This window comes from Penicillium daleae, assembly GCF_028827525.1.
Source record: "Penicillium daleae strain IBT 16125 chromosome Unknown utg000005l_segment0_segment0, whole genome shotgun sequence".
Taxonomy (NCBI): Eukaryota; Fungi; Ascomycota; class Eurotiomycetes; order Eurotiales; family Aspergillaceae; genus Penicillium; species Penicillium daleae.
The window spans coordinates 304377-331231 of record NW_026623153.1 but is presented as its reverse complement, the minus strand read 5'-3'; the positions used below and the strand labels follow the sequence as shown (position 1 = coordinate 331231).

The following is a 26855-nucleotide window of genomic DNA, read 5'->3' as shown; positions in this document are numbered from 1 at the left end:
CTTCCAATTTCCTCGCAAATCGACGATGGCCACGAAGTACTTATAAATTTATAACGCTCCGCCATCGTGTCTAGTGGCCATAAAGAGCACGGGCAAGTGTGCGCTCTTCTCCGACGCATTGTGAATAGTGCAATTGTTTTTGCGGGGGAAGATTTGCGCCAGGGGGAAACCGCCTAAAAAGGCGGGTTATTTTGTCGACTGTATTGAAGAATCTGTATTGAGGTTTCAGCTTTCCGAAGAAAATTGATTCCCACCCAGCCCCTGACGGGCCGGCGACCCGACCTGGGGTAGGTTCAAGCATAGGCCATGATTGCCTTTGAAGAAGCGAAGATCATGTACCCCGCATCTCATCCCGGTGCGACCCCCTGCGGCCAGCGCTCCGTGTCGATTAGAACGGCGGTCATTACGAAGGAGTTGCCCATTTTGGTCCGGGGAATTGGCATTCTCGTGTATTGTTTAGCGCGCATGTGACGATTGTTGGACCCGCGATGCCGAAAAAGGTTTGGCCACCAGGGGCAGGTTAGAGTGCAGGAAAGCCCGGTATGAATTTTCCACCACCTGCTATTCCTGAAACGGGAGGCCAGGGCCCAGTGTGGGGCTTAGTCTGTTCTTAACACGAGACACTCTGCCGGTAAATTATAGATGCAAATAGGCTGTAGGGATGAGATGAGAAAGAACGAAGAAAAGGTCATCAGCATGGGATTCAATAGTAATCAGGCAGTCAGGCACCAAACCCCCTAATTAAGTTTCGTGATGGGGCCGTAGGCCTACCGCACTACTGCTAAACCTAATTAGGAAGGATTTCGGCCTTGCTGCCTACCTCCCTCCGAGTTGCACGCTGATGATAGTATAGCACCCGTCCTCTTTTCGAATACGCAAAGTGTTGACTTTGTTTATTAGATTTTATATGCAAATCAAGTTTTTGTTAACTAGTAGTTTCTAATATTTCCCGATTTAGCTGATACCGTGTTAATCAGAACCTCGGTGGGCCCTCCGTCTGCGGCCTCCGTTAATTCTTCCTTCGTAGATTCGTCCGCCTCGGTGCCCGAGAGAGCAATTTTCGAAAGGATTCGTCCGTCCGAATAAGGTCGGATAAGGCGTTATTATCCGAGATATCTCAGTTAAATAGTTATATCGTTCCTTGATTCTGCTAATATCCATAACCGTGCTGCAAGTCTGTCACATACAGGCGTCGAAATGGTGTCAGAATCAACAGTGCAATCCCAGCGGAACATCGTCATCCTTGGTGGTTCTTACGGTGGCATATCTACAGCTCATTACCTCCTTAGGCATGTCATCCCTGCCTTGCCAGATCGAGATTCATTTCGTATCATTCTTATCAGCGCCTCTTCACAGGCCCTTTGCCGACAGGCATGCCCCCGTGCTTTACTATCGGACAATATGTTCCCACAGGACAAGCTCTTCGTGAACATTCCAGAGTTATTCAACCAATATCCGAAGGGCTCCTTCCACTTTGTACATGGCACGGTGACCAAACTTGACACTGAAAACCGCACGGTGTCTATTTCATTGAAAACCCAGGTCGATATGACAGAGAAGGTCGAATTCCATGGTGTAGTCATTGCTACCGGAGCGTCAACGCTTTCTCCCCTTCTTGGACTCAATCATGACGAAACAATTTTACGAAAGAACTGGACGACATTCAGAAAAGCCCTGCCAAATGCGAAAAATATTGTCGTTTGCGGGGGAGGCCCTTCTGGAATTGAAACCGCTGGTGAGCTAGGAGAGTTCCTCAATGGCCCTACTGGCTGGTTTAAGTCCAAATCTCCAAGTCGCAAGGTAGCAATCACCGTCATAACTGCAAGTTCGAGGATTCTCCCAGCTCTTCCAACTTCGGGTGCGAGGAAAGCGGAAAAGTTCTTGGCGGATGTTGGAGTAACTGTTATGAAAAATACTAGGGTCACACACGTGGCACCAGTTGAGCCAGGCACCGATGGCGTCGACAGCAAGGTGGCTTTGACGGTGGACTCTGGGGATACAATCAATGCCGACCTATATATCCCGGCCACTGGAACAAAGCCTAATACAGACTTCATTCAGAAGTCTCTCCTGACGACGGATGGCCGTGTCCACTGCAGTCGCACCTTCAGAGTGGATGAGGCCGGATCTCGTGTCTACGCCATCGGTGATGTGGCATCATGTGTGAAGCAGCCTGCCTTGCATGTTTTATTCAAGGCCATCCCTATACTTTGCGCCAACATGAAGCAGGACTTGTTGATTGCTGACGGGGAACAGAGAGCATCGACCGGTGAGGACCGTGTATTTATAGAGGACAACCATGTAAATCAACTGGTTCCTATCGGAAAGAATAAAGGTGTCGGCGCAGCAATGGGATACCAACTCCCTAGCTTCCTAGTGTGGTTGGTGAAAGGACGGGACTACTGGTTATGGACGACAGGGCCGTTATGGAGTGGGAAACAATGGGCTAAGGAATCCTGATGTTTGGCTAATTGTGTAACCTAATGATTTGTTTGATTCTTCTTTTCATCCTTCCATATAATACAATATAGCTTGCGTTTTGATACTAGTACTATATTTTCATCACTTACTTCAGATTAGCTCGTTCCAACCCTTTGCGGGGAAGGTTATGAGACCACTGTGTACCTTAGGGCCTGGTAATCTCTCCTGGTTAGCGTAACTAGATTATTTTGAAATTCAGTTACTATCATCTTCATTCTTTGGGATATTATTTAGTTTCCTAGTATATAGGGAGGTTCGTTCACGGCAGTCTGACCAATACAAGCAGGTCGAGGCATAGATCGAGATAGCAGTCCTCTAGGAAGAAAAGACGCAGGAAAACAGTATCATCCACCAGAGAGCAGTTGAGCTTTTCTTAACCTAATGCTCTTCGCCCACACTGATTGTAGGATAGGCTGAGATGACAACAGGGTGACCGCTTCATCGCCCTGAAGAATTGGGTTTCGGCGGCAAGCTCATTTCCAGTACGGAAATACGTGGTGAATACCTGTGGTGGCCAGGGTGGCCTGGAATTATGTCAGCCCATAGTTGTATGATTAGTCAGGTGTGGCTTTTTCCAGAGCTCAGCCTTTCTAATCCCCACCACCCGAGATTTATCATCAACGATCAACGGAGGTCGGCGTCCGGACGGACGAACGGTGCTAGCGCAACTAACAAATCCATTCTCAATGTCTCTCACTCACGACCCTGTGCTCTATTAAGAGTTGACGTATTAATCTCGGAATTATTGATCCCCCGATATCAGCAGGTTTCGTTCTTCGGTTCACTTTTACACCGTAGTGCCGGTTTTCGTCCGTCTGGGCAAACACAATCTGTGTTTTGTCCATTTCGCGGGGACAAGACTGGTCCTCTCTCCCCCAACTGGCGGTATACGTGCAACCATTGGACGAGAAATTTAACAAATGTTCAGGTAGGGGAGATAGCAAAGATGTCAGGCCAATCGACAGGAAGTGACCTTGCTTTGAAGCGGAGAAAGGTTCGCAAGGGGACTCACAGTTGTTGGGAATGTAAGGCACCCTGACATAGTCGCCCCAGCTCTCCCACGTTTTCTCCCCCTAACAGCCGGTGAAAAGGTCGTAGACGCAAGATTCGGTGCCAGTTCACCCTGGATGACGACAGTATATGCCTTCCATGTCAAGCCCGAGGAAGCCAATGCAGAAGCCAGGAGTTCATCGACGAATCCCGACCCGGCGCACAGCCCGATCGACGAATGGCTCAACGGTTGGAAAATATAGAGCGACTGATGGGGAAGCTAGTCGAGAAGATTATCCCTGAGGCTTCGGATAAGAGTCTTACACCGAACACGGAGAGATCGCACAGAGATTCACCCACGCTGTCAACGCCAACTGGACATGACTCTCACCTAGGACTGGACGTGCTTGAAGAATCTGTGGGCGACGATAGTCCCATCGGATTGCTACTCAACCTACGGCAGATGGACACCGCAGTACAGTCTACCCAGAACATGTTGACACCTGAAGCTTATCTTGCAAACCAGCCGTCGACAGGAACGAGTAGCTCGCGGCATGAGAAGTTATCGAGAACGCTCTATGCTTTGTTTCCCTTGCAAGCGAGTGTGGACGCTATCGTCAATTTCAGCACTGGCATTTACTCTGTAGCCTCTCAGTTCTACTCGGTCCATGACATCATTCAAGGCCAAACCGAGATGCTATCGGCCGCTTGTGATATCCCCCCAGTTACGAGTCACCCTGCCCTATTAGCACGACAACTGCTGAAGTTGATAATTTGCATCCAACAACTGAAGCCTGGGTTTGACTTCGAGAAAGTACAGCTCAGAGCAACGCCAACGCAGGTCATGAATACCATTATCAACACCGTGACCAACAACGTAACGTCAAATGACGACCTGGTCGGCACTCATGAGGGTCTGGAGTGCCTCATCATGCAAGGCCTTTGGCACAAAAATGCCGGCAATCTTCGCAGATCTTGGCTTAGCTATCGCAGGGCCATGAGCGTCGGCCAGTTGATGGGCATTGATCGAGCAAGATGCAGCACTCTGAAATCGGCTGACCCTTCGTCTGACCCTGCTAAGAGGACATCGACTGAGACGATGTGGTTTCAAATCAATTCTTGTGATCGATACCTCTCTCTCTTGCTTGGTTTGCCAGCGGGATCACTGGACAGCAGCTTTGCCAGTGACGAAGCTATGCAGGGGCTCACGGCCACGGAACGGCTGGAGCGACTACAAACGGTGGCTAGTGCTCGCATTGTGGAACGCAACAGAAACAAGAGCACCCGGGATTACGTGCTCACACAGGCAATTGATTTTGACCTGGAGACGGCAGCTCGGAGTATGGAGACGGGCTGGTGGACCGAGCCTAGTATTCCAACCTTTGAGCGTGGAGACCATACTGCCATGCTCCAGATATTGCACATTCTGCTTCAAATAAACCACTATACCCTCCGGGTCCTGTTACATTTACCTTACATGCTCCAAGACTCGACCGATGATCGATACCACTACAGTAAGGCTACTTGTACCAGGTCAAGCCGAGAGATCCTCCGGCGCTTCATCAGCTTCCGCACACTGGTGAATACTCCATTCTCCTGCCGACATGTCGACTATGCGGCTTTGATTGCTGCTATGACTTTGTTGTTGAGCTATCTCAAGCAGCGCGGAAGCATAAACTTGCCACAACCCATGCCCTGGTGTGCTCAGCGACAGGAGGATAGAAAATTAGTCGAGGTGGCTAAGGAGAGGATGCAATTCTTGGCGGTCATGAACCAAGATAAAATATCCAAAGAATGCGCAGAAACTATTGGACAGATGATGCCTATTCTTGATTCGAGTGACATTTCACTCATCGAAAACATGAATCTGACTGACCCCGGAGTTGTCCACCTGGCTATCCCTTACCTTGGAACGGTTAATTTCCACACAAGCATTGCGAGGAAAATCGCAGAACCAACCACCTTCCCTCCCAGAGAAAGTCTTGCGGTAGCCAATATGCATACCGTGCAAGAAGGACAATCCCCGGTCGCCATACGTACACCAAGGCCAACTGCCCCCGCTCTGCTTGCAGAGCAGCCCATAGACTTTGCGTCGTTAGACCCCACAACATACTCTGCTGACGGCAGCGTGATTGATGGCATGGTCATGGAATTCGAGCCCAGCAACGACAGCATGCTTGAGTTACCAGATTTGACCGCCGAGGTGGAGGATTGGGTCTTACAGGGGGTCGAATCGACATATTGGTCGTTGCTTCAGGACAACGACTTTTCTTGATGCCGTATTTACATAGCTGATGATGATGATGATGAATTCATACACGGGCCTGTCAGACGCTAGCCTGATTTGCCAGCAGAACACTATCCCCTAGTCTGTGCCGGCAGTGCGCTTATCACATTTCAATTGGCGTATTATATTAGCCTGGGCCGTACGGGTGCGCCAATAGAATCACAATAGGTCTCTATTGCTAACAAGCCCCTATCTCGCACTTTGTATATACTTGACTAATCTAGACGGGAAATAGTACATCCTTCCTCCGGGATCCACCCGTCCTGCTGCTTCGCGAATGTTATGTCATACCTGATCTCTCAGGACAACATCCAAGTCGCTGGAGAATCCTAGGTTGTCACAACCTCTACCTCCACTGCTCTCCTTACTTCGCTTTTCCACAAAAGAACCATACGGCTCTCTTCTCAATCTAAGCGCATCCATTCGGCCGGTTGCTCAAGCACTGGTTGACAATGGTTCCCTGCAGACTGACGTTGTAAGCCTCGCAGCTGACGCCCCCGGACGCATTCACGCAGACGCTATAACAGCGCTGGGCATCGTTATAAAGGTTCTTAATCTGGAAGGTGGCATTTGCGCTCCAGCTGATGCAGCAGCCCTCGTAGCAGATATCGCGTGGGCCGCCCGACTTCCAGCTCCCATGATGCTCCCAAGCAGTGAAATACGGGCGGCGTCCACGGCAACATGCGTGGTACTGTAGACGATCTGATTACGGGTCCAGTCCATCTCGCGTTTATCGACGGCGGCAGCGGTCGTCATCGTGGGTTCCACTGCTACCGAGGACAAGATGTCGGCCTTGCTCTGCTGCTGCTTGTTGTACTGGGAAGGGAGTGCGCGGTACGCCACCCCTAGACCCGGGGCGCTCGATGTGCTGGCGTAGAGCTCAATCAAGCTCTGTTCCGGCCCATTCTTGCCGCTCACAGCGTCTAACAGACCGGCCTGCATCTGCGTGCTCGTGACGTTGGCGTACGCGGGATAGGCGTTCATTGAAAAGACGTTGTGCAGAAACACGAGATCGCCCCAGAGTGCCTGACTCGCGGCGCTTTGCGCCAGATTCGTGATCACCTGTAGCTCGCGGGCGTTATCCAAGGAGTGTATTCCCACCACCGTCTGGATGTGCGGGAGTTCGGTCTCCGCAAAGCCCGCGATGTTCAACCAGACATCGCCGATGGATTCCACTGAGGAGGTGGCGATATTGCTGTAGGCTAACGCTTGGATGCTGTCTTTATAGCTGAGCTGCTGGCTGTGGGCGGTTCGTCCGAGTAGCATCCCGGCGAGGAGACATATCGAAAAAGTTCGGATTGTTATTAGAAGGGATTAAGAGACGGGAAGAGCAGGGGGAGAGAAGACTTAAGAGGGTCTGAGCCGGGAGACTGATCGGACAATAGCTTGCTGTGCCTGTGTTCGTGCATATCCAGCTAGTGAACTTGTCTCTATTTATAAGGCTCCTGAGTGTAAAACCCTCATACACGAGCATGAGTGCTTGCCCGATGTTTAGAAACCGATATTAGTCTTGGTTTAATTTCCGAGACCGTCAAAAGTCCGTTCTTTGGCCAGTAATCAATGAGTCGGTATAGACGAAGGTGCGTCCGTGGAGAATACTAGGTGATGATGATGATGATTCTATACTCGGATCTGTCAGGCGGTAGCCCGATTTGCCGGTAGAATACTATAGCTAGCCTAGCCTCTAAAAAATTAATTCTACCTAGCCCTATCTACACTTTTTATTCCTATACTTAAGAGAAAAACCCTAATTCTACCTAGGCTGGGTGTAAATACTCCTATATATTATGAAAGGTGAGAATGTTGGGATTCTCTTTGCTTTTCCTTAGAGAATGGTAGTTAATGCGATTGTTAAAGATCGTTATCAATTATTGTGTAGATCTATGCGGATGGATTGTACAGACCAATTGCATAAGCGTGTATTAGGGAACTGCACATTTATACTGACACTAAGGCAACCACGATAGGCTTAGGAAGGCTGGCCGAAAGGGCCGAAAGGGGAATAGCCTACACGTAGGACCTAGCCCTGGTATCCCCTATCAAAAAATAATTCACGTACCCCAGGCCCTCTAGTGTAAGCCCTTTCTAGATAGAAATCGTACTATATTTTTTGATAGAAAGACAGTTTAGGCTATTTTATCGAAAGATTTAAAAGACCCGATCGGAGAATTCTATGATGTAGTATAGATAGGGGGAGGGGGGTAGCAGGCCAACAAAAATTGTCTTCTCGATCCAAAATTACCGCCAAGGACGACTAGCGCTACCAGCTAAGGGGAAGCCCTCCATCAGAACAACTATTTGTAATACAAAAGCAATATTGTTATAGACAGTCCGCCAACAGGATACAGGAAGGCACCTAGTCACAGCGATGCATTCGTGCAGGTACCTCATCAGCGGTCGATAGGTCGATTCCTTAATACTCTGCAGGACAATCCAAAGCCAGGGCGAAAGAGAAAAGGGGCCATTGGGCCCAAAAGAAGCAAGGGGAATTCTATTTACATCTTGGCGTACGGTGATCAGCATGCGGGCAAATAAATCACGAGGAAAGCCGGAAATGCGGCGGGCGTTGGGGACTTCCTACCTTCCCACCGACTTCTCACGTCTCAACCCACTCCACCAAACAGTTTCTATTCTCGCGAGATTTCTTGCCAACCCGATCTCGATTGGCTTGCCTCTGTCTTTGGCTAGCTTCTGCTGTCTAGAGGTCATGGTTATAAAGGCATGCGATCGGTGCTCCACGAGCAAAGAAAAATGTACATTTGCCAGCAATGATCAGCCGTGCACGAGGTGTCGTCGCCTCAAAATCGCATGCTCAACGACCCGGAAGAACACGCGCATGGGGCGCAGGCCTACAGTGAAGGCCTTCTCCCATGGGGACATGCAGGTTTGGAGCATCGACTCGAGGAAACAGTTCGGGCCTTCGCAATCAGAACCAGAAACATGCAGCGAGACCATATCAAGCAATGGTTATAACATCCTAAGGAGCGACGCGGTGGCTTTAGGGCCTGAAAAACTGCTCGCATGCCCGACCATTCTCAAATCAGCTTCAGACGCCTTTCGCATGGTGCTGGATCCCGAACAGTTTTGTGTGACACACATGCCATTTATATTAGGGCGTAGCTTCCTTCCTACCTCTCAAAAGTCAGTCTACACTATGTTGCGCCTGTCAGGACCAACTCTCGCCGAGCCATACCTGGCATTTTTGAGCCTCATGACACGGTATCAAAGATCGCTCGTTATGCGCCAAGTGCAGCCCGATATGGTCAAAGCTGCAAAGGGACTGCAATACTTGCGGAATGTGAAGATTACCCAAGAATCCGATGCCGCTTGCGCTCTCTTTTTAGGCCAAACAATGTACGTTTTCCATGTACTCACAGCGCCCGATTCCTCTACAGCCCATTCGATCCTGCGAAGCGCACTTATATCGACTAAGAACTGGGTACCGAGATTAGTTCATTCCCGGATCATGGACTCATCGATCATGGCCCCGATTCTGATCGACACTGTCGAATGTTTAGTTCGCCGGAACGTCCCCATCATACGACTGCCTAGCACAGAGCGCAACATAATTTATCCTTACGTGGGTGTCTGCGCAACACTTCTCCCCCTTCTTTATGATCTCTGCGAATGTAGCCATGCTATGAAAAGAGCATTTCTGGCTAGCGGAGTCCAATCACTATCAAGTTATGATGGTCAACTGGCCGATATAGAAAAGACGATCATAGAGTGGAAACCTCCTAGCCCACCTCATTTATTCATTGAACATGAACCACATGAGCGCCTAGCGATAATAACGCAAGCGAATGTCTATCGTCTCGCTGCATTATTAATAATCCATCGACTTCGATATCCCCTTGGAGTTGAAGACGAGTCAGCTAGAGAATTTGCAAATGGTATACTCTCTTATATGTCGTTCTTTGCCCGGTCGGCTGTGAAAGAGACGACAGCACTGCCTGTGATCTTCCCTCTGACAATAGCCACGATCGAAATCGAAGAGTCGTGCGAGGCTCTGTGGGATAGAGTGTTTTTATTTGCTGTTCAAGGCATGTGTGCAACAAGGCTTCGGGGATTCATCAAGCAAGTCAGAGCATCTCGAGAGTCTGGATATGAGGGAATTTGGTTTGATTTAGTCCATAAACATCTTCAAGCGGCGGTACCACCGTGAATGCATGCCAATTTAGAACGTTAGATAATTGCGAGGTACGGCTCCTGGGACCAGAAAAGTAGCACTGCGTACAGAAAAATAGAATTTAGTGTTTTCCGTCAGCCTCAAAAAGATTAGGCTAACTAGCTTCTTCATATACTCCTCGAACTTTCCCCGATCATTGGCTATCTCGTTCTACCGTTGACTTCCGTCGGTCCGGGGATAACAGGTCGTTACCTAGCAACTTTACTTAGGGTACCAGGGGCAATATAGCTCCTAGCACCGTCCTAACCGGGATCCAAGCCACGGGTTCCCGGAGCAAAATGAAGATATTTTTGACTCATTTTAGTCGTGCTTAACTTCCTCTAGGCCGGCTTTAGTAGACTCGATAAGTATAGTGTCAGCATGTATGGCATACCAATACGCTTTATATGAGAAAAGAATCCAACACCTGAACAGCATGGTCGATATATATCTAAGAAAGGTAGAAATATCGCCCCTTGGAGCATTTTTGGCCTATTTGATATATCATGTGACCGTGCCGTCCTTATACCCCACTATACGTCCTCCAAATGTTGTCATATAGTTTAGCGGTAGATAATATCCTTAAGGCTATCGATAAGTTTCTACACCTCTCTAGTAGTAATCCTGCCTATGCCCTCGGTAGGCGTGTAAACTTCGCTATTTCTCGTTCTTTTTCCTATGATCTAGGCTGCGTCGATCGATACTCGAGGCTAGAAATCTTCAACTAAGAAACTAGTGATGCTTTCTTAGGTGTTTACAGGAGGGGGTTTGGGCCCTCCCGCGGGTGGGTCCGCCATCGGTCCGGGGTTAGCTCCGGCTCGGTATACAACCACAACAGTTTATATCGAAAATAATATCAAACACAACGTCGTCGTCTCCGATCCTTTTCATGCACGGTTCCCTCGGGAGCTCGGGAGATACAGTCCGATTTTCGATTTATACAGAGAAGTGCAAAACTGGCTTCGCCAATTTGCATTCGTCAATTCTTTCTGCGTCCCACTGCCGAGACAAGTAATGGACCTTTGTTCATTACGCCACGATCATTCTGCTTAACATAGCCACGGATTATCGTAATAGAACTACGTACAATTCACTCTAGGCAAAAAAAAGGCAAATTCTGCCCAGATATGGTAGCAAAACAAATTATCTAAACTTTTAACTTTTCTACAGGATGGTTCGAAATCAATTTCACCACTTCATTCTCTTTAGTTCTCTCCTGAACCCTATCCAGAAACACGATAGTCAGTGCCGCAGTTTTTGAGCCCGGGATAGTGTAAGGATTTGAGGTATTGTGGGTACGTTTGGGAGATCACGGAATACCCATAACGAACTCCGATTGGGAAATCAAACAAAGATGACTGTCCAAAATTGGATTCTCTCTGGTTTTAATACTACTGGGGTACAGCATTCTGTGAGCAAGAGCCGACGAAAGGCCGCAGAGATAATTGGCACCCTGCCGAAAACCCAACTTCAATTGCAGGAGAACCACTATCACCACTGTCATTGTTGCACTCTTCAGGGCCCTTCCTCTGGGATACGCAGTCAGAGGACTCGTATAGCAATTTCCTTCTTCCAAATTCTAGGTTCGGGACACATGATTCTTTCGATATTTTACTGCTCGCAAAGAATGGGGGGGCTTGACTTTACCAGAAACCTCATGGTGGCACGACTATGTGAGAGAGATCCGGTCAATCAAAGATGTGGAACGGGAAGTTTAGACACTCAGTATGGTCACACAATTCCCACATGGATAGCAAAGAAATAAGTACTGGCTCCTCAAGTGACTACCCAGGGCGCACCCATACCACTGGTCCAGCATGCACCTTCTAGAGGGATGTCGCCTTTCCCACTGCAAACATCAAACGCGTATGTCAAACAGCCAACCGTGATGAAACCTCCGCGACCACCATTATTGCCGCCTAGGCGGAAGTTATTAGCAGGAGGTATAATCATGTTTAGCAGAGTGAGGATATAGAGCAACTTACAAGCCCAGAATATATCATTCTTCAGTATAGTACTGCATTTGTGCGAGCCGTCGCCCATCGGATCATCAAGGCTTTCGTTCTCGCACGTTTGGGACCCGCTGGACACACCAACGTTGAACCAATATGGTACAGAGCCATCCTTTGTTTGGTATACATAAGAGCCCCTGCCCTCGTTGGCTCCGAGCTTACCCTTGTTGGCGAAAGCCTCACAAGCCTTGTCGGCGGCGGCTTCGTACTGATCCGGCCGAACGGCCCCATATTTATCAAATGGCCTTCGGCTTTCCGGAAAGCACGTCACTTGGCCCAGTGATGGGGCTGTGGTTGTTGGTATCCAACTTTCGCATGACAGCTACATTATCACGAGTCAGATTTGTAGTGGAACTCCAAGGAGAAGAAGCTTCCAAAACACCTACCGATGTGGCACAAGGCTCCCGTGGAACAGTACAGAGCTCCGTGGTTTTGGTTTTTGCACAGGAGCTCCCAGCAGGAGTCGTTATGGTTATAGTTGTAGGCGGCGGCGTTGTGGCGTGTGTCAGTGTCGGCAGATTACCAGGATTCGTCTGTGTCGGGAAAAAAGACAGCAGGAGGGTTTGCATAAACGAATCCAGGGCGTATGCCTCATCAGAATCGTAGGTATCGGTAGGAGCTACGTCTGGGTAATTGGTAGTTACATAGGGGGCGAGGTCTTCTTCGGTCGTCGACGTCGCCTCTGTGGATGTTGCCTTGACTGTGTCTTTTGCCGGAATTTTGACAGCATCTGGCACTTTCCCGTTTCCGATAACGTAGGCAATAAAAGCCACTGCTACGGCTGCTGGCACACCCTGCAAGGCCACTGCAACGTCTCCAGCGGTGAAGGTAGGAATGTTGATGCCAAAATCAATATCAAACTCCAGGACTCCGCCTCCAGCCCCAGGACGCGATAGTTGGTTCAGCTCACAATTGCCGGACCGCTTCACGCGTGTGTTGGCACACGCGGCGGCGACTTCTTCGAATAGAGCGCTGAGCCTTGTTTTGCCCTCCGGAGATGTGATAAAACTGACATCCCCGGGTTGTATATTCCCAGAGACTTCTGTAGCTGTCATAATGGCAAATGGTGCAGTTACAGTCGTAGTCGTACCGAGAGTGGTGTAGACATCGACACTGACCGTGTCCACCCCAATCCATTTCGCTGTTTCAGTGCTGTTATTATATTAGCACTTATCTCTATCTAAAAGGTAGAGTGTGACTTACTATTGGTTAATTGGATTGACGCCTATACAGGTCTGAGATTAGCTTACGAACAAGCACAATTAAAGGGTAGAGAGGCACCAAGTACCGATTTGCCCCGAAGTGGTGGGATTGATAGCTCTTGCCACGGGGCCATCTGCCGGCTGCTGTGATAATGCAGGCAAGGCCGTTGACAACATAAGAATAAAAGGAGATCTCAAGAACATGGTGGAAAATTATCAGATCCAGGCTATTTTGCGGGGGTGACGACCCAAACAAGCAGAAAGACTAAGGCACCTGGTTAAGAGAATGCAAAACAGGAAGACAGGACGACAAACTTATCTTACGCTGGGAATTTATTTCTTTCATATATTAACGAAGGTAGCATAGCATCTGTTCCTCTCGAAATAAGCCCTCGGTTACCCAGGGAATAGAGCTGCGCCGGGACCACTTCGTCAAACCAGACCATATCAAGATGTAAAGTAAGCCGGAAAGTTTTCAGCCTCTGCAGCATGCATAGCGCTTAGCGAATAACCGTTCCGGTTGAATTTGGACCCCAGGTTACTATTCCCCGTTTGAGTCTGGTCAATAATCATGGGGCTGAATTTTAGACGTGGTCTAAATTTGAATTCACTCAGCCGCTGGCCATATCACGCCAAAGATTACTCCGTAGCTATAATTCATCCATTATAAATATAACCATGATCGTAGCACAGCTTCCCCCTGCATATTGAATTTGACTTTTCTATTTACGGGTCACTGTCAATTATTGGATAATAGGGGCTAGAATAAAGAAATCAGCAACGACGTCTCGAGGAGAAGGGTTTGTGATCTGTGGATGATAATCTCGGGAGTAATTTTTTTTCTCTCTTTCTGAAACGCCAGATAATTAGATTAGCGTATCTACTATTCCGTGGTGAGACCAAAAAATAAATCAACAGCTCTATACCATTAGCCCATTTCTTGATGAATTTAGTCCTGTTCCTGCCTAAGTGTTTTGCCTCATGTGGGGTCGCGTCAGCTTAGCCGCTTTGGCCCCATATTATGCAAAGCTTACTTGTGTGAAGCTAGGCGCTCAACACAGCCCCCTCCAGCAATCCCCTCGCTATGACGGCCCCTAGGTAGTATCGCTCTAGCCACATCGAGATATGTTTCTGACCATCATTTCTATCTCTGCTTATTCTGCCAAATGTTTCTATTGCTCCTACAGCTCTGCATTGATGCCAGTGCGCTCAAATCCCCATACAAGAGGAATTGCCATATCGGCCTGGTGTATTATTTTCTCTCATCCCCTCGGGGCATATATACAATGTCCATTTCGTGATCTAATCCTCACCCGCGTTGAACCTGTCTTTTTTTCCCAATCTCGTATCTATTGTGCTTATATTACCTTTTTACTTGTCGTGCCCTCAGATTACTGCTATCTCATCATGCGCCTACCTTTATATTCATTGTTAGGCCTGCTCGGCCTTTCCAACCTCGTGCTTGGTAAAGCCCTTGATAATGTGTTTAAGGTCAAGAAAGGGACGACTCTAGGAGGATGTGATAACTACAGAACAGGCCAGGTCAACGCAAACTTGGACGCCTACTTTGAGGAGGCACAAACAATTATCAAAACAGCATCCGACGCTTTTGGGAAATACAACACAGATGTTCAGGTTCAGAAAATTGCGAAGAGTTTTTTCGGAATCACCCCCAATGCGAAACAAGATGGACCTGCTACTACCGAGGATGGGAATTTGCTGAAGCATGTTCAAAGTGAGTGGAGAGAGCGTATAATTTCACTGGCGTGCCTGTTTAGATAGGCTTTATTGACAATGAATTTGCAGCTTGGTTCGTGAATCTTGACAACTACGCTCAAGGCAGGAGCGGGAAAATTCCCCTCTACTGTAACAGCGATTTTCTTGAGCAGACGACAACAGGTACCGAGGCCAACAGGAAAGATATATGAAATAGCGTATAGGTTAACATAATGAGATAGTGTACACTAAGGGGGGAACTGTTAGGAAGAATTTAGTGGTCTCGGACGATAAGGCTTACGGTAAGATGGTGCCAGAGCTCAAGACAAGTATGTTATTTTCCCCTCAATAAGAACGTGTCAAGTATAAGGCCATCAATTATTGATTCTACTCCTTTCTCAATGCAGAACAGGTAAGAATGACTTCAAACCACCAAAATCCATCCGGTGATCTCAATGCTGAACCGGCCTGCTGACCATCCCCTACCTGAAAGTACGTTGCATTCTGGTCCAGGGACCTGAAGGAATATTATTTTGGGACCCCATACACGACCAAGCCTCCCACATACTGCGCCGACAGGCGCAACATCGCGGTGGTGACGCCTATGTCGACCGGAAAGGAATCGATCTCCTTGTGTCTTTGCCCTGCGGGATTTTTTAACAAAGCGAACACCCTCGAAGCAATTGATGCCACGAACAGCGATATTGGACATGCCCTCCAGAAGCTCGAGACTAAAAGTTTGTCCATTGTGCATGAATTGGTCCATGCTAGTGAAGGTCCATACGGTATGGAAATACTTTCTTATTAGAAGATACTCATAAATGATCCGAGCTAACTGGTGGTCAGAAACTCCTGATATCAATGCGTGGGGTCCTTTGGCTTCAATTAAACCGAAGATCAAAGGCCAGCCGAATCCGAATTGGCCGGGGGATACGGACAAGTTTGTTGACATGGATAGAGAAGCCTGTAAGCATACTATGTTACCACGCTCTAGGGTCTCGGGCCTGCAAATATGACTGCTGACTTTCCATGATACAGACTCAGCAATGGACGCAATTCTCACCGCTCAAGCGAGTAAGTCACCTCAACTTATACTATGTTCACAGACCACCATCACTTTGGCCCTTTTTTTTTTGTGAGCATGGGACATTTTATGAGTATCTAACAATGCGTTATTTACAGCAAACCCCCGGCAGCCTACAGAAAATACCCCAGAAAACTACGCCTGGGCTGCATTGGCCGTTTACCTTGCTCAGAACGGTGCGAAAATGGACTACTCGACTGGCCTTGCGAGACCTCTGGGTGGGCCACTAGTTCCACCGGCCCCGGGAGGTAAGAAGCTCAGGAGAGATGATGGTATTGTTGTCGCACAAAACTTTACTGCCTAATCTCATCCGAGTGTCGAGATAGAGGTTAACTAAGTTATCGAGGAGAAGCTACTGTGAATCGAAGATAGTTGTAAGGGATTATATGAGTAGTGATAAACAAGCAGCTCCGGGAGAATTATGGTCCGTTCTATTCCATTACAAATTTCTTAGCAGTATAGGAATAAATGGTTTGTCGCATCATGCCGTCTGGCATGAATGCTAGATTTTAATATACGTAAGATTTTTCCATCGAAGTCAACGTGGAGTTATTTTTCTTTTTCACACTAGTCGTAATATCAAGAAGTTGTGGGAAAAAATGGAGGTCGGAGATAAAGTTCGATCTCGATCTCTGCTTCATGAAATGCCCTTTTGACCTGAGGCGGAGCTTCCTGAAGAGTAGCTGTGTTATGCACTCTCATCGACGGCGACGGCCTGGTTTCTTCTTCAATCCGCACAAGTGACAAACTTTGCCGATACCGAGCCACCTCAATAAGCCAGGTGAGATTATGTTCCTCAATTTCGTTGCGTATAGCCTCATTGTTCTCGGGGCCTTCGTCGTCACACTCATCGTCCAATGATTTGAAAGCAGATGTGTCGGATGCGAACAAAATCTGCGATATAATCATTAGGATAAACAGCCTAATCAGTTTCCGCATCAAGGATTACACACCTCTAGTTTTTCCAGTGAGGATGGCAGGCGAGCATAAAGACCATTCCGACAGGCTGGATCGTCTCCCTCGTCCTCTCCGAATAGTAACAAACTGTTGGCCTTCAGCGATCTCAAATTTCCAAAGCAGCTTAGGTCAAGTCGTGAATCATCAATGTGTCCTAATCTATCGCTGTTGAATTCCATCGCGATGAGTGTTTTTTGACAGGGCATCAGAGCTTGAGACAGCCCAGCAGGAGATATTAGATCGTCGTTCACATTGCACATGGAGGATACGTTGCAGGTGAAACTCTCCAGAGCAAAGCAAAATGGTAAGACATTCAGCAGTTCCTGATTGCAATCGGCAGAAATGGCCACAGTTAGATTCTTTAGAGGAAATCGAAGGCTTGCTGTAGACGGTAAGACGGCTAATCCACTGTTCTCTATTTTCCGATGACATTTCACGGATAAACTCTGTACCTTTGGAAGCCACATCAGTTTGACAATGTCGCCAAAGGTTAGTTCTGGGTCGGATATCTTTATGCATTGTGTTTGAGCTAGCGTATTAGCGCTCGCTTTGAGCCCGGTCGGGATAATATTTTGGACGAAGCTCGCATCGAAATATCCCTGGCCATAGAAAGCCAGTGATAGAGTCTGAAGTGCATAGAGTTTCCCCAGAATTGATTTGGAGCGGAGGAGTTTATCTTCATTGGGAAGAAAAGCGTTGATAGTTAGGGACTTGGTGGCAGCTGCTAGTCGCGGGGATTCGGTAAGAGCTCGGTCGAACAGATTCAGGACCTGCTGATCTTGGCGCTGTCCAGAACCATGGAGCTTAACATCTCGATAGAGCCATTTTAACACGACTGGATAGGTACTTCGATTTACTCGTGCGAGGTTGGCTAGGTCGCGCTTTCGAAGGCCGTTATCGGAAAGTACCTTGTCAACAAGCTCGGGAGGGAGATTGGTCCAGGACATCGTCGATCCTGAGCACATATGCTTGATGACAGGAGTCAAGTTATTAGCGAGACAGTTTCAAGGTAGTCTAAAAGGTAGAGCCCGGCGTCTACCCTTATTATTTGCCGTTCCTCAAGAATCCTTGCATGACAGCCGATGAGGCGACGTACGCGTGTAGGGAGCGGATCGCCAGGGAGGCCCGTCCCTCTGTTTCACGGCCGACAAGGAAAGGGTGAGCTCTAAGTCACACTGGTTTCAAGAATGGAAAACCATCAACAACCCACAATCGCTGGCCGAAGAAATAATGTGAAGTTTAGTTGATGTAGCGGTGGAGGCGGGGAACTTCCGCAGCCACACTCTTGGCCCCCAAGCCGGACCAAATTCCCGCCCGAGCTGCACCTTACCTCCCACGCAGACGCCAAGTAAGCCCGAGAGTGTTTAGGACGAATCTCATGAAATCAAGAATACAAAAAATGGAACAAATAAAACCAAAACATACAACAGCCAGTATATGTTGGTGGCCACCTAGCGCTCACGATGTTGCTGTAGGCGGCTCGCCGCCCTATTTAAGCGGAAGAATTTAGGATCTGCCGTCGTCATTCAGGCTAGCGAGCAAAGGGGTATCTAGGATTCATCCGAGCAGTAGAGATTGATCTTGGGGTGCGAGGCTCGCCGTTTACAGTTTGCCTTATAATATCATCGCGTAGCCGATCAATTTGAGAATTACCGACTGCCATGAAGGAAAACCCGACCTTACCTCTCGGCGCCACCATATCCTTCAAGGCTAATTTTTTGCATACTAGTATAATTGATACTGGATACTCTGTCCGTTTAATCCAAATTTTGATCACTTGCGTGGTTCAGGTAGTATAATACGTTAAAGTTGGGCTGTTTTGGACGGGATAGGAGAAACGGATTACTTAATCACTGAGTCCCAATTTTGTCCATATAACTAAACCCATTCAGATAATAACAACCACCCTAACTGTAAGCATAGAAAGGGTAATAGGCCAGGTAGAAGGTAGTTGAATCAAAACGAACAAAGATGATTGTTAGGGCAACGGTTCGGCTACGAATCAATCTCTTTTTTCATACAAGTCAAAACATCAATTGATTCTTGAGGATCTTCCAGGGGCCCTATTATAAAGGCCTTTTATCCTCAAGCCTCTCCAACTACACAACGTAGTATACATATATCACCTGTTAAGTAGAAACCTTCCAGAAGGGCCTATTGCAGGGTGAACCTATTATCAAAGAAAGCAAGGTTTATATAATATACTTAGTAAGGGCCTAAATAATAGCCCGAAGCGTTGCCGGAAAGCGGTAGACTTGATTTCCTATATAGAACTAAAATATCCTAAAAGATATATAGAAAGATCTCCTGAAAGATCTCTTTTTACACTAGTAACAACTTAAGATACTCAAAGAGCTTATTATAAATCTTAAATATATAATATATAGATATTTATCGTAATTACTAGGTCCTCCAGAAAGATCATCGGATTCTAATGATCTCGTTTGGCACCAATTCGGATAGTCGGTTAAGACTGATGAAGAACTTGTTATGATTGTGAATTGAATATAAGATGATTCGTTTAAACAACTATTTCGTACAGTCTGTATCTTAATTTACGACAGCGGAGCCCATAGGCGAGAATCTGAGCTTCTTGCATTGATATTCGCTCCCCCATTCTGCAGTAAAAGCACAGCCATGGATACATCTCCATTATCCGCTGCCCGTCGCAGCCGTATTAGCTCCATGGCGGAGACTTGAGTGTACCGTGGTCTTCCGCCCATAATGAGCTGCCCAGATGAGAGCTGAGCTTTCCGAAACTTGCACATTGCGCTGATAGAGGAATGCATTCAGCCGGGCGTAGTTCAAACTGTTAGTTTGGGCCAAGGAACTGATATCGGCTTCTCTGAGGAATGACGCTATGAGCTGAACCACCTCTGCCGGGAGAGAAAATAGTGACATTAAGGTGAGGAGATCGGTCGGACCATCGATATGAATTGTGGTATCTGAGTCATCCCAAGACGGGACAGCAGCTTGAGATAAGGAAAGTGGAGATTCCCTCGAGGAACGCCGGGCCCACAGTGCCGCTAGCCCGAACGCTGAGTGTCCACTTTTATGTGCTGTTTTGGTGTTAGTTTTGATACCTAGGGAACAACCCCATACGAATTTGTCTAGTTTCTAAGGTCGCTCTCAATACCGCCGAACGATTCGTGTCAGAGCGCAGAGGTTGATACAGGAAACACCTTATAATACCAACGACATGCATTGATACAGGGATCAAGAATTATCGCGAAGGAGGCATTGATACAGAACGCCGTCAGTCATGATAAAGAGGGTGTGTACCGATACTGTAGAGCGCTAGCCCTGGTAGGCAAAGTTTAGTTCATGGTAGCAAATTGCGACATTTCGGTAATGCTAAGGCTCCCCACGTTAGCTTCATACGAGATTTTCGGATATTGTATGGTTCAGAGCGAACGACAGATCTATGCCGGCAAATGTGTGGACACTTGCCGCGACATAAATATCAATACTGAGCTAGAGAAATGAGCACGTATATAAAAAGCTGGTCGCTCTCCTGCGCGACTTGTTACGGGCCGAAAGATATCAAAATAATCTATGCATTCTGACCAAACAATTAAAGCTACGAAGAAGAGAAGAAGCAGAAGAGGAGAAGAAGAGGAGAAGAACGCGAGGGACCTTTTGTGTACCCTATTCCATGGGGGTGATTGGGATATGCCGAATCCCAATCATTTTGTAAAGCTAGGGTTTTTAGGCTTACCGTAAATCCCAATCAGGGTTTCTATATAGCAAATCATAGCATTTAGGTACCTCTAGAACTTTAATATTATACTATAATTTTATTATACCTACATAGCTTAACTACCCTATATTCTAGAATATATCTTATCTTCTTTCTATGATTCCTATAGCGTCGTAAATCAGGCGTTAAATTCGGGCTTTTATACCTATTTTCAGTATACAGGGGAAAGTACGCTAACCTAATCCGGCTAAATCTTGTACGCACTATTTAGGTGCGAAAAGAAGGTGTATAAATATAGTTAAATTTACAAATTACAATTCGTTCCAGTCGCTCAGTGAATCATTAACCACCGCCAAAACTCTCGCATAGTTCACACCCCGAAGCGTTTCAAGGTCCGCTACCTGCAAAAGACGCCCCGTCGAGTTCTTTCATGATCTTCTTGACAAGCCTAGCTAGCATTTGTGTCAAGAAATCGCGATAGAATCGAAAAGCGTTGAGAATTCACTCTCGATTCATTCTTTCCTCTGCTGTTCATTTATCCGCTCTAATTCTGCGTAAGTAGCGGCAGCATCTGAGTAGCTCTTTTCACCAGTGGCAATCATCTCGGCATCAGCATCCACGTGAGATGTGGGAGTCCAGTGAGTGCCCGGAACAAATAGTGGTGAGTTATAGAACAGCTCATCCATATCTTCCAAGTTGAGTCCTTTGGTTTCGGGAAGGAATGCCCAGAAGAAAATGGCGTTGGTAATATTTGTGATAATAAAGATGAGATAATATCGCCAGCCGATAGCTGATATAGCAATAGGTGTAACCTGACCTATCATCGTGTTGAAGGCGAAGGATGTCATAGCGCCGACTGCGACGCCCTTGGAGCGCATAGCAGTGCCAAAGAACTCGACAGGCAAGGCCCAAGACAGGGGACCACTGGTGACGAAAAAAATAAAACTAAAGATCCATGTCATGGCGACAAAAGTCCAGTGTGCTGCTGTGCTCGTTGACGTAGGAGGAAAGACTTTGATAAGTGCGCAGTTGACCGCGAACGAACATGCCATGAGTAGGTTTCCCCCGATCTGCAACGGTCGTCGTCCGATTGAATCAATGACCCAGATGCAAAGTGAGGTGCCCATAAATGCGATAATAGCCTGGACACCTGTTAGAAGTAGTGTGAGGCTCGTAGGAATGCCGATCTGCGCGAAAATTTGAGGCGAGAAATATCGGATGGCGCTGACTCCTGTCATTTGAGCACTCGCCTGTGCCGCCGTGACTAAAATTGTGCGTCGAATATTAGGCCACCCTTTAAAAAGGTCGAAATATGTCTTCCGTTTCTGGGTGTGCTCTTGCCGGATTTGCGTCTCGATGAGATTATACTCAGCGATGACATATGGATCATGAATATTGCCGTGCGCGTGAAGCTGCGCTAGAGTTGCTAGTCCTTTTTCCCACTGGTCGTGGTCACAGAGCCACCGTGGGCTTTCGGGAATCATGAACACGAACACAGCGAGGAAGATGGCTGGGACAATCTGTATCCCAAGGGGGACACGCCATTCTGCACTACTCTGCCTCTTGTCCCAGGCAGAATAGCACCCGTAGCTGATCCAAGTCGCAAATATTTGCCCCACCGCATCAAAGAGCTGTTGCAGGCTAGTGAGTCTCCCTCTAATACGCCGGTGACTAATCTCTGCTTGATATATGGGAACAACCATCTGTATATTGTAAACATTAGCTAAGTTCCACCATAAGGAGGGACACAAATGACTAACCGTCAGAAGACCAACGCCAACTCCTGCGAGGAGCCTGCCAATGTACAACATCGAGATGACTACGCCCGCTGTCTGGACAATACCTCCGATTATGAAAATTCCACAGGCGAGAAGGATCGTGCCACGGCGACCCAGACCATCTGCGAACCCCGCTGCAAAAGCACCCAGAAAACACCCCCCAGTGAAGAGGGCAACCACAGTACCACTGCGAGCATTGGCGTTCGACTGGAGAAATTGAGCCTTGAACGACTTTGACGCAATAGCTTCAGCGATGACGCCTAGATCGTAGCCAAATAGTAGCGATCCAAGCGATGCAAAGCAGCCGATCAAGAATTGGTAGATTCCTGGCTTCATTTTGGCGCGAAAGGTAGACAGGGTGTAAGTATTGGTTTGGGCACCACCTCTAATAGAAGGATGTTCGAGGTCCAAAGCGTGGAAGAGTATTTTGAGGTGTTCCACGTGTACAGGTAAATGCTCTTTCCCCAGAAATTTATATTTTATAAGTCCCGTCGAGCCTACAGTTCTCTGTACCTACTACCTAGTAATAATGGGGATCCGGGGTTATCACTCTTCTGGTTTATGGATCTCGGAGACTGGCCGATTGATCGCAGGATGACCGGTTGTTCCCCGCCCCACTGCTCGATATGGCGTCGCAGGGGGATATCTCTATATGCGCTGCCCAGCCAATGACTGGCATGGTATACCCCGCTCCTGAAGAGGGCGGTCATTCTCTCGTTAGCTACAACTAATTCTGCGTTTGGGGTGCCGTCGGCAATGCGCCGACTCCATCTACAAGACTCACTCAACTCGGCGGTGCGCCGACTTCATCTCCGAAACTCACTCAACACCTGGGGTATATCGAATTCCCGCGTAGGGATAAACCGAAACAGTGGAACGTTAAATCAACCGCGGGCCCGGGAGAAGGACCTTTCGTATCTGAGGCAGGGAGTTACTCTGAACTTCGGGGCAGAGATGGGCGAGTTACGAGGTAACTACTTTTGAGGAAATGAGTATTTGTACTACTAGAGTTTACGCAGAGGGAGCGTGTAGCCGTGTACGCGGGGGTGGGTAATCCCTGGTAGAATAATCCGGTAGAGATGCGAACAGATTATTATTTTCCTAGTTAGTTAATGCCGGTGGTTGTCCGAGTAGTCAGTCACTGTTGGCGAAAATAATAATTATCATAGTTCCCTTGCTAGTCAAAACTCCACTTATCAAGCGGGGAAAGATAGCCCGGGATTCGTCGAGCGGGGTAAGGGATAGCAAATTAGCAATCACTGTAATGAGCCTGGAGGATTTGAAGGATTGAGCCTGAATTGAAGCAGCCTTCCAAGAAGCTGAACGACGCTCAATCCAATAATTTTATAAAGGGAGTCCGAACTTGTCAGGAAACTCTTTGCCATATATGATTGTAGAACGACCATTATAAGTCAATTGAGTGAGCTTGCTCTCGTTATTTTCGTGCTACAGTAGGCTCCGTTGCTTGCATTCCATCCTCCCGAAACATGGCTCTGAGTCTTCTTACTATCACGAGTCTGGTGGTCACTGCACTAGGGAGTCAGGTCTCCGTGTCGGTTGACGCCGCCTTTAGCCTTGGCTCCTGGATTCCGATCCACCGCTTCTACGGTTGCGACGAGCCCAACTAAGCCTACTACCCTCACGGTTCTGCACTCCTCAAGTAGTTGGGCAGCCTTGGCAAGGACCAGACTTTTTTCCGGACTCATAACCTCCTAACGACTGGCCAACCTGGCCTTGTCGGCGTCCCAGGTTTGAAGTGGGGAAGTACCAACGCGTACACGTTAGACGACACCGGTAACCCGATCTATAACTTCACCATCATCGATGATATCTTTGATCATTACCTAGCCGCCGACGTCAAGCCCTATCTTGAGATTGGCTTCACCCCGGAGGCGCTGGCAGTGGACCCCAACCCCTACTTCTTCGACTTCAACCCTGCTTTGGGTGCTAACAACATCTACACCGGATGGTCGCACCCCCCAAAAAGCTATGAGCGCTGGGGTGAACTGGTTTACAAGCTGACCAAGCACCTGGTAGACCGTTATGGCGCGAACGAGGTCAATCAATGGTACTTCGAGGTCTGGAACGAGCCAAATATTCCCTGTATGTTTGCTAACCCAGGCAGTGGCAAGCCCTCTCCCCCTTCCAATCTCTACCTACAATGGACCCCACAAGTCGATTTTCTAACACAACGCAGACTGGAACGGAACAACCCAGGGCTTCTACAAGCTCCATGACTATGCGGTCAACTCCGTCCTGGAGGCCCTGCCCACCGCTAGCGTGGGTGGCCCCGAGGTCGCTGGTGGTGCCGCCGGATCCTATCTTGGCGACTTCCTGGAGCATTGCAGTCAGGGCACCAACTATGCCACCGGCAAGAAGGGAACGCCTCTTGACTTCATCTCGTTCCACGCCAAAGGCGCGCCCCTCTTTGTCAATACTACTGGCGACAGCGGTTACATCCAGATGAACATGTCACCCCAATTGCAGCAGATCGACGAGGCCTTCGACATCGTCGCATCCTTCCCACAGTACAAACACAAGCCCATTTTCATGAGCGAGTATGACCCCGACAGCTGTGCAGCGTGCACTTCGGCTGCATATGGTTACCGGAACGGACTTCTGTACGGTGCTTACTCTGCCGCGTCCTTCACTCGCGCCATGGACTTGGCTGCCAACCGCAGTGTCAACCTCCAGGGAGCGCTGACCTGGGCCTTTGAGTATGAGAAGAACGCGATTCTGCCCAACGAGACTGGCTACTTCGATGGCTTCCGAGTATTGAGCACCCAGGGCATCGATAAGCCTGTCCTTAACTTCCACCGCATGTGGAGCATGCTGAGCGGCGACCGCATCAAGGCCGAAAGCTCTGGCCAAATCCCCCTCGATGTGGTATTAAATGACGGCATCAGGGGCCAGCAAACCGACGTCGGCTCCCTTGCCACTTTTGACAAGGATGCACAGGCGCTATTTGTGTTTGTGTGGCACTACCACGACAACAATCTGGACTTCCCCGATGCCCAGGTTTCCGTGGACATCAAGGGTCTTCCTTCACACTTTGCGAACCTCCGTGGCAATGTTACAGTAACTCACTACCGTGTGGATAATGACCACAGCAACTCTTATGCCAAGTGGCTCTCCATGGGCTCTCCCCAGGACCCGAGTACAAATCAGTATAACGAGCTAGTCAGTGCGGGCAAGCTTATGACTCTCGGTTCCCCCACGTCCATGCATGTATCGAAGGGCACGCTGTCTGTCGACTTCTCGCTTCCTATTCGAGCCCTGTCATTGCTTGTGTTCGAGGTGAGCTCTCCCACATTGTAGGGGAAGTTAATAGGCAACACTTGTTGCCACCGGATACATCGTGCACATGCTGCCATAGTGTATCGAGTGCTAGTATCTTCTGCCGACCTGGCCTAAATCCTGACTCGGGAGTTAAGAATGAAAGTCAGAGTATATCACTATAGATGTCAACGTAGGAGGCGCGATGTGAGGACTATTGGCCTAAGGCAGGAAAAATATACCTGTTCGGACTGCTAAAGCTAGTATTTAAAATAGAATTCTTTGCGTTACAGTATTTATGGCGATTTGGCGTGTAGGCCCGAGCTTGTTAGCCACTACTTTGCTGGCCCCGATAATTGGAACTAGCAGGACATTGCCGATATCCCTTGCTTAACCGTGGTCACTTGTTCAGATGTTAATCATCCTGCTGGGTGAGAATTCCACTTCAGAATGTTTATTAAATTCTAGACGCTAATCATTATAGCTATCTAATGCTTAATTCGATTTCCTCTATTCATCAGGTAAGCTGAAAATTGCCTAAACCTGGCTTGCGATGATCTGACAACTTTCTGGCGAACAAAGTTGCATCAATCGACCCACATAGCCCTCGGAGATGCAATGAATGATATGCAGAACGTCAGAGGCGGCATTTCCTCGCTATTTGCGCCTTAAGTTGAGGATGGCACTGAAGCGGCCAAGACCCTTTTGGACGCGATTGTCATGATCGCTGCTATTGCTTCTTCCTACCTACCGACCTGCCTATCAATCAACCAATCAACCTATCATAGCTAGAAAGAAATCTACTAATGTTACACGCAAGCGAACGCTTAACGAAATCACTGCCGAATTGCCTACCAAAGAGGACCTCTCCCACCGGCTTCGGCCCTTGGTCCCTACCTCTGAACCTCCCGGCTACACCTACCGAGCGGCCTAGACCTACAGCAATATTCGAAATTGGCTTCCATGTTTTACTCAGAGAAACTATCTCTAGCCCCACCGCCAAGACGATAGTGAAACCGCCTAGGGAAAATCAAGCTGGCCTGCAGATCATGCTTGTTTTGGACTGTCTTGGCGTATGGTATAAAACATGAAATGTAATACGGCCCCGTAAGTTACCCATGGATACGTCGAAACAATTTCTAGAAACTTCCAAGGTTCTAGCTGTTGTTGTTACAATCTGACATTTAATGAGATATAACCTGTT

The 26855-nt window shown here is 48.0% G+C and overlaps 9 protein-coding genes across 9 annotated transcripts; 5 read left to right on the top strand and 4 right to left on the bottom strand.

The window, feature by feature from the left end:
• Positions 1 to 1197: 1197 nt before the first annotated feature.
• Positions 1198 to 2460, top strand: N7458_004406 (NAD(P)/FAD-dependent oxidoreductase; the record flags this gene model as incomplete). Its single annotated transcript, XM_056907788.1, has 1 exon — positions 1198 to 2460. One exon carries the CDS (start codon positions 1198 to 1200, stop codon positions 2458 to 2460), a length of 1263 nt encoding a protein of 420 aa, XP_056766406.1.
• A 1282-nt stretch (positions 2461 to 3742) lies between these two features.
• N7458_004405 (fungal specific transcription factor domain-containing protein) lies at positions 3743 to 5746 on the top strand (the record flags this gene model as incomplete). Its single annotated transcript, XM_056907787.1, has 1 exon — positions 3743 to 5746. The coding sequence occupies one exon, from the start codon at positions 3743 to 3745 to the stop codon at positions 5744 to 5746; it is 2004 nt and encodes a 667-aa protein (XP_056766405.1).
• Positions 5747 to 6167: 421 nt separating this feature from the next.
• N7458_004404 (uncharacterized protein) lies at positions 6168 to 7024 on the bottom strand (the record flags this gene model as incomplete). The annotated part of the gene is made up of 2 exons (XM_056907786.1): positions 6168 to 6449; positions 6533 to 7024. The coding sequence occupies 2 exons, from the start codon at positions 7022 to 7024 to the stop codon at positions 6168 to 6170; spliced, it is 774 nt and encodes a 257-aa protein (XP_056766404.1).
• Positions 7025 to 8912: 1888 nt separating this feature from the next.
• N7458_004403 (uncharacterized protein) lies at positions 8913 to 9190 on the top strand (the record flags this gene model as incomplete). The annotated part of the gene is made up of 2 exons (XM_056907785.1): positions 8913 to 9112; positions 9154 to 9190. The coding sequence occupies 2 exons, from the start codon at positions 8913 to 8915 to the stop codon at positions 9188 to 9190; spliced, it is 237 nt and encodes a 78-aa protein (XP_056766403.1).
• A 2512-nt stretch (positions 9191 to 11702) lies between these two features.
• N7458_004402 (uncharacterized protein) lies at positions 11703 to 13344 on the bottom strand (the record flags this gene model as incomplete). The annotated part of the gene is made up of 4 exons (XM_056907784.1): positions 11703 to 11845; positions 11912 to 12260; positions 12325 to 13079; positions 13227 to 13344. The coding sequence occupies 4 exons, from the start codon at positions 13342 to 13344 to the stop codon at positions 11703 to 11705; spliced, it is 1365 nt and encodes a 454-aa protein (XP_056766402.1).
• Positions 13345 to 14547: 1203 nt separating this feature from the next.
• N7458_004401 (uncharacterized protein) lies at positions 14548 to 16244 on the top strand (the record flags this gene model as incomplete). The annotated part of the gene is made up of 8 exons (XM_056907783.1): positions 14548 to 14875; positions 14947 to 15039; positions 15099 to 15185; positions 15264 to 15268; positions 15350 to 15641; positions 15703 to 15822; positions 15895 to 15930; positions 16039 to 16244. The coding sequence occupies 8 exons, from the start codon at positions 14548 to 14550 to the stop codon at positions 16242 to 16244; spliced, it is 1167 nt and encodes a 388-aa protein (XP_056766401.1).
• Positions 16245 to 16878: 634 nt separating this feature from the next.
• N7458_004400 (uncharacterized protein) lies at positions 16879 to 17844 on the bottom strand (the record flags this gene model as incomplete). The annotated part of the gene is made up of 1 exon (XM_056907782.1): positions 16879 to 17844. The coding sequence occupies one exon, from the start codon at positions 17842 to 17844 to the stop codon at positions 16879 to 16881; it is 966 nt and encodes a 321-aa protein (XP_056766400.1).
• A 3265-nt stretch (positions 17845 to 21109) lies between these two features.
• On the bottom strand, positions 21110 to 22711 carry N7458_004399 (general substrate transporter; the record flags this gene model as incomplete). The annotated part of the gene is made up of 2 exons (XM_056907781.1): positions 21110 to 22300; positions 22358 to 22711. 2 exons carry the CDS (start codon positions 22709 to 22711, stop codon positions 21110 to 21112), a joined length of 1545 nt encoding a protein of 514 aa, XP_056766399.1.
• Positions 22712 to 23862: 1151 nt separating this feature from the next.
• Positions 23863 to 25693, top strand: N7458_004398 (uncharacterized protein; the record flags this gene model as incomplete). Its single annotated transcript, XM_056907780.1, has 3 exons — positions 23863 to 23983; positions 24161 to 24478; positions 24573 to 25693. The coding sequence occupies 3 exons, from the start codon at positions 23863 to 23865 to the stop codon at positions 25691 to 25693; spliced, it is 1560 nt and encodes a 519-aa protein (XP_056766398.1).
• Between the last annotated feature and the right edge of the window lie 1162 nt (positions 25694 to 26855).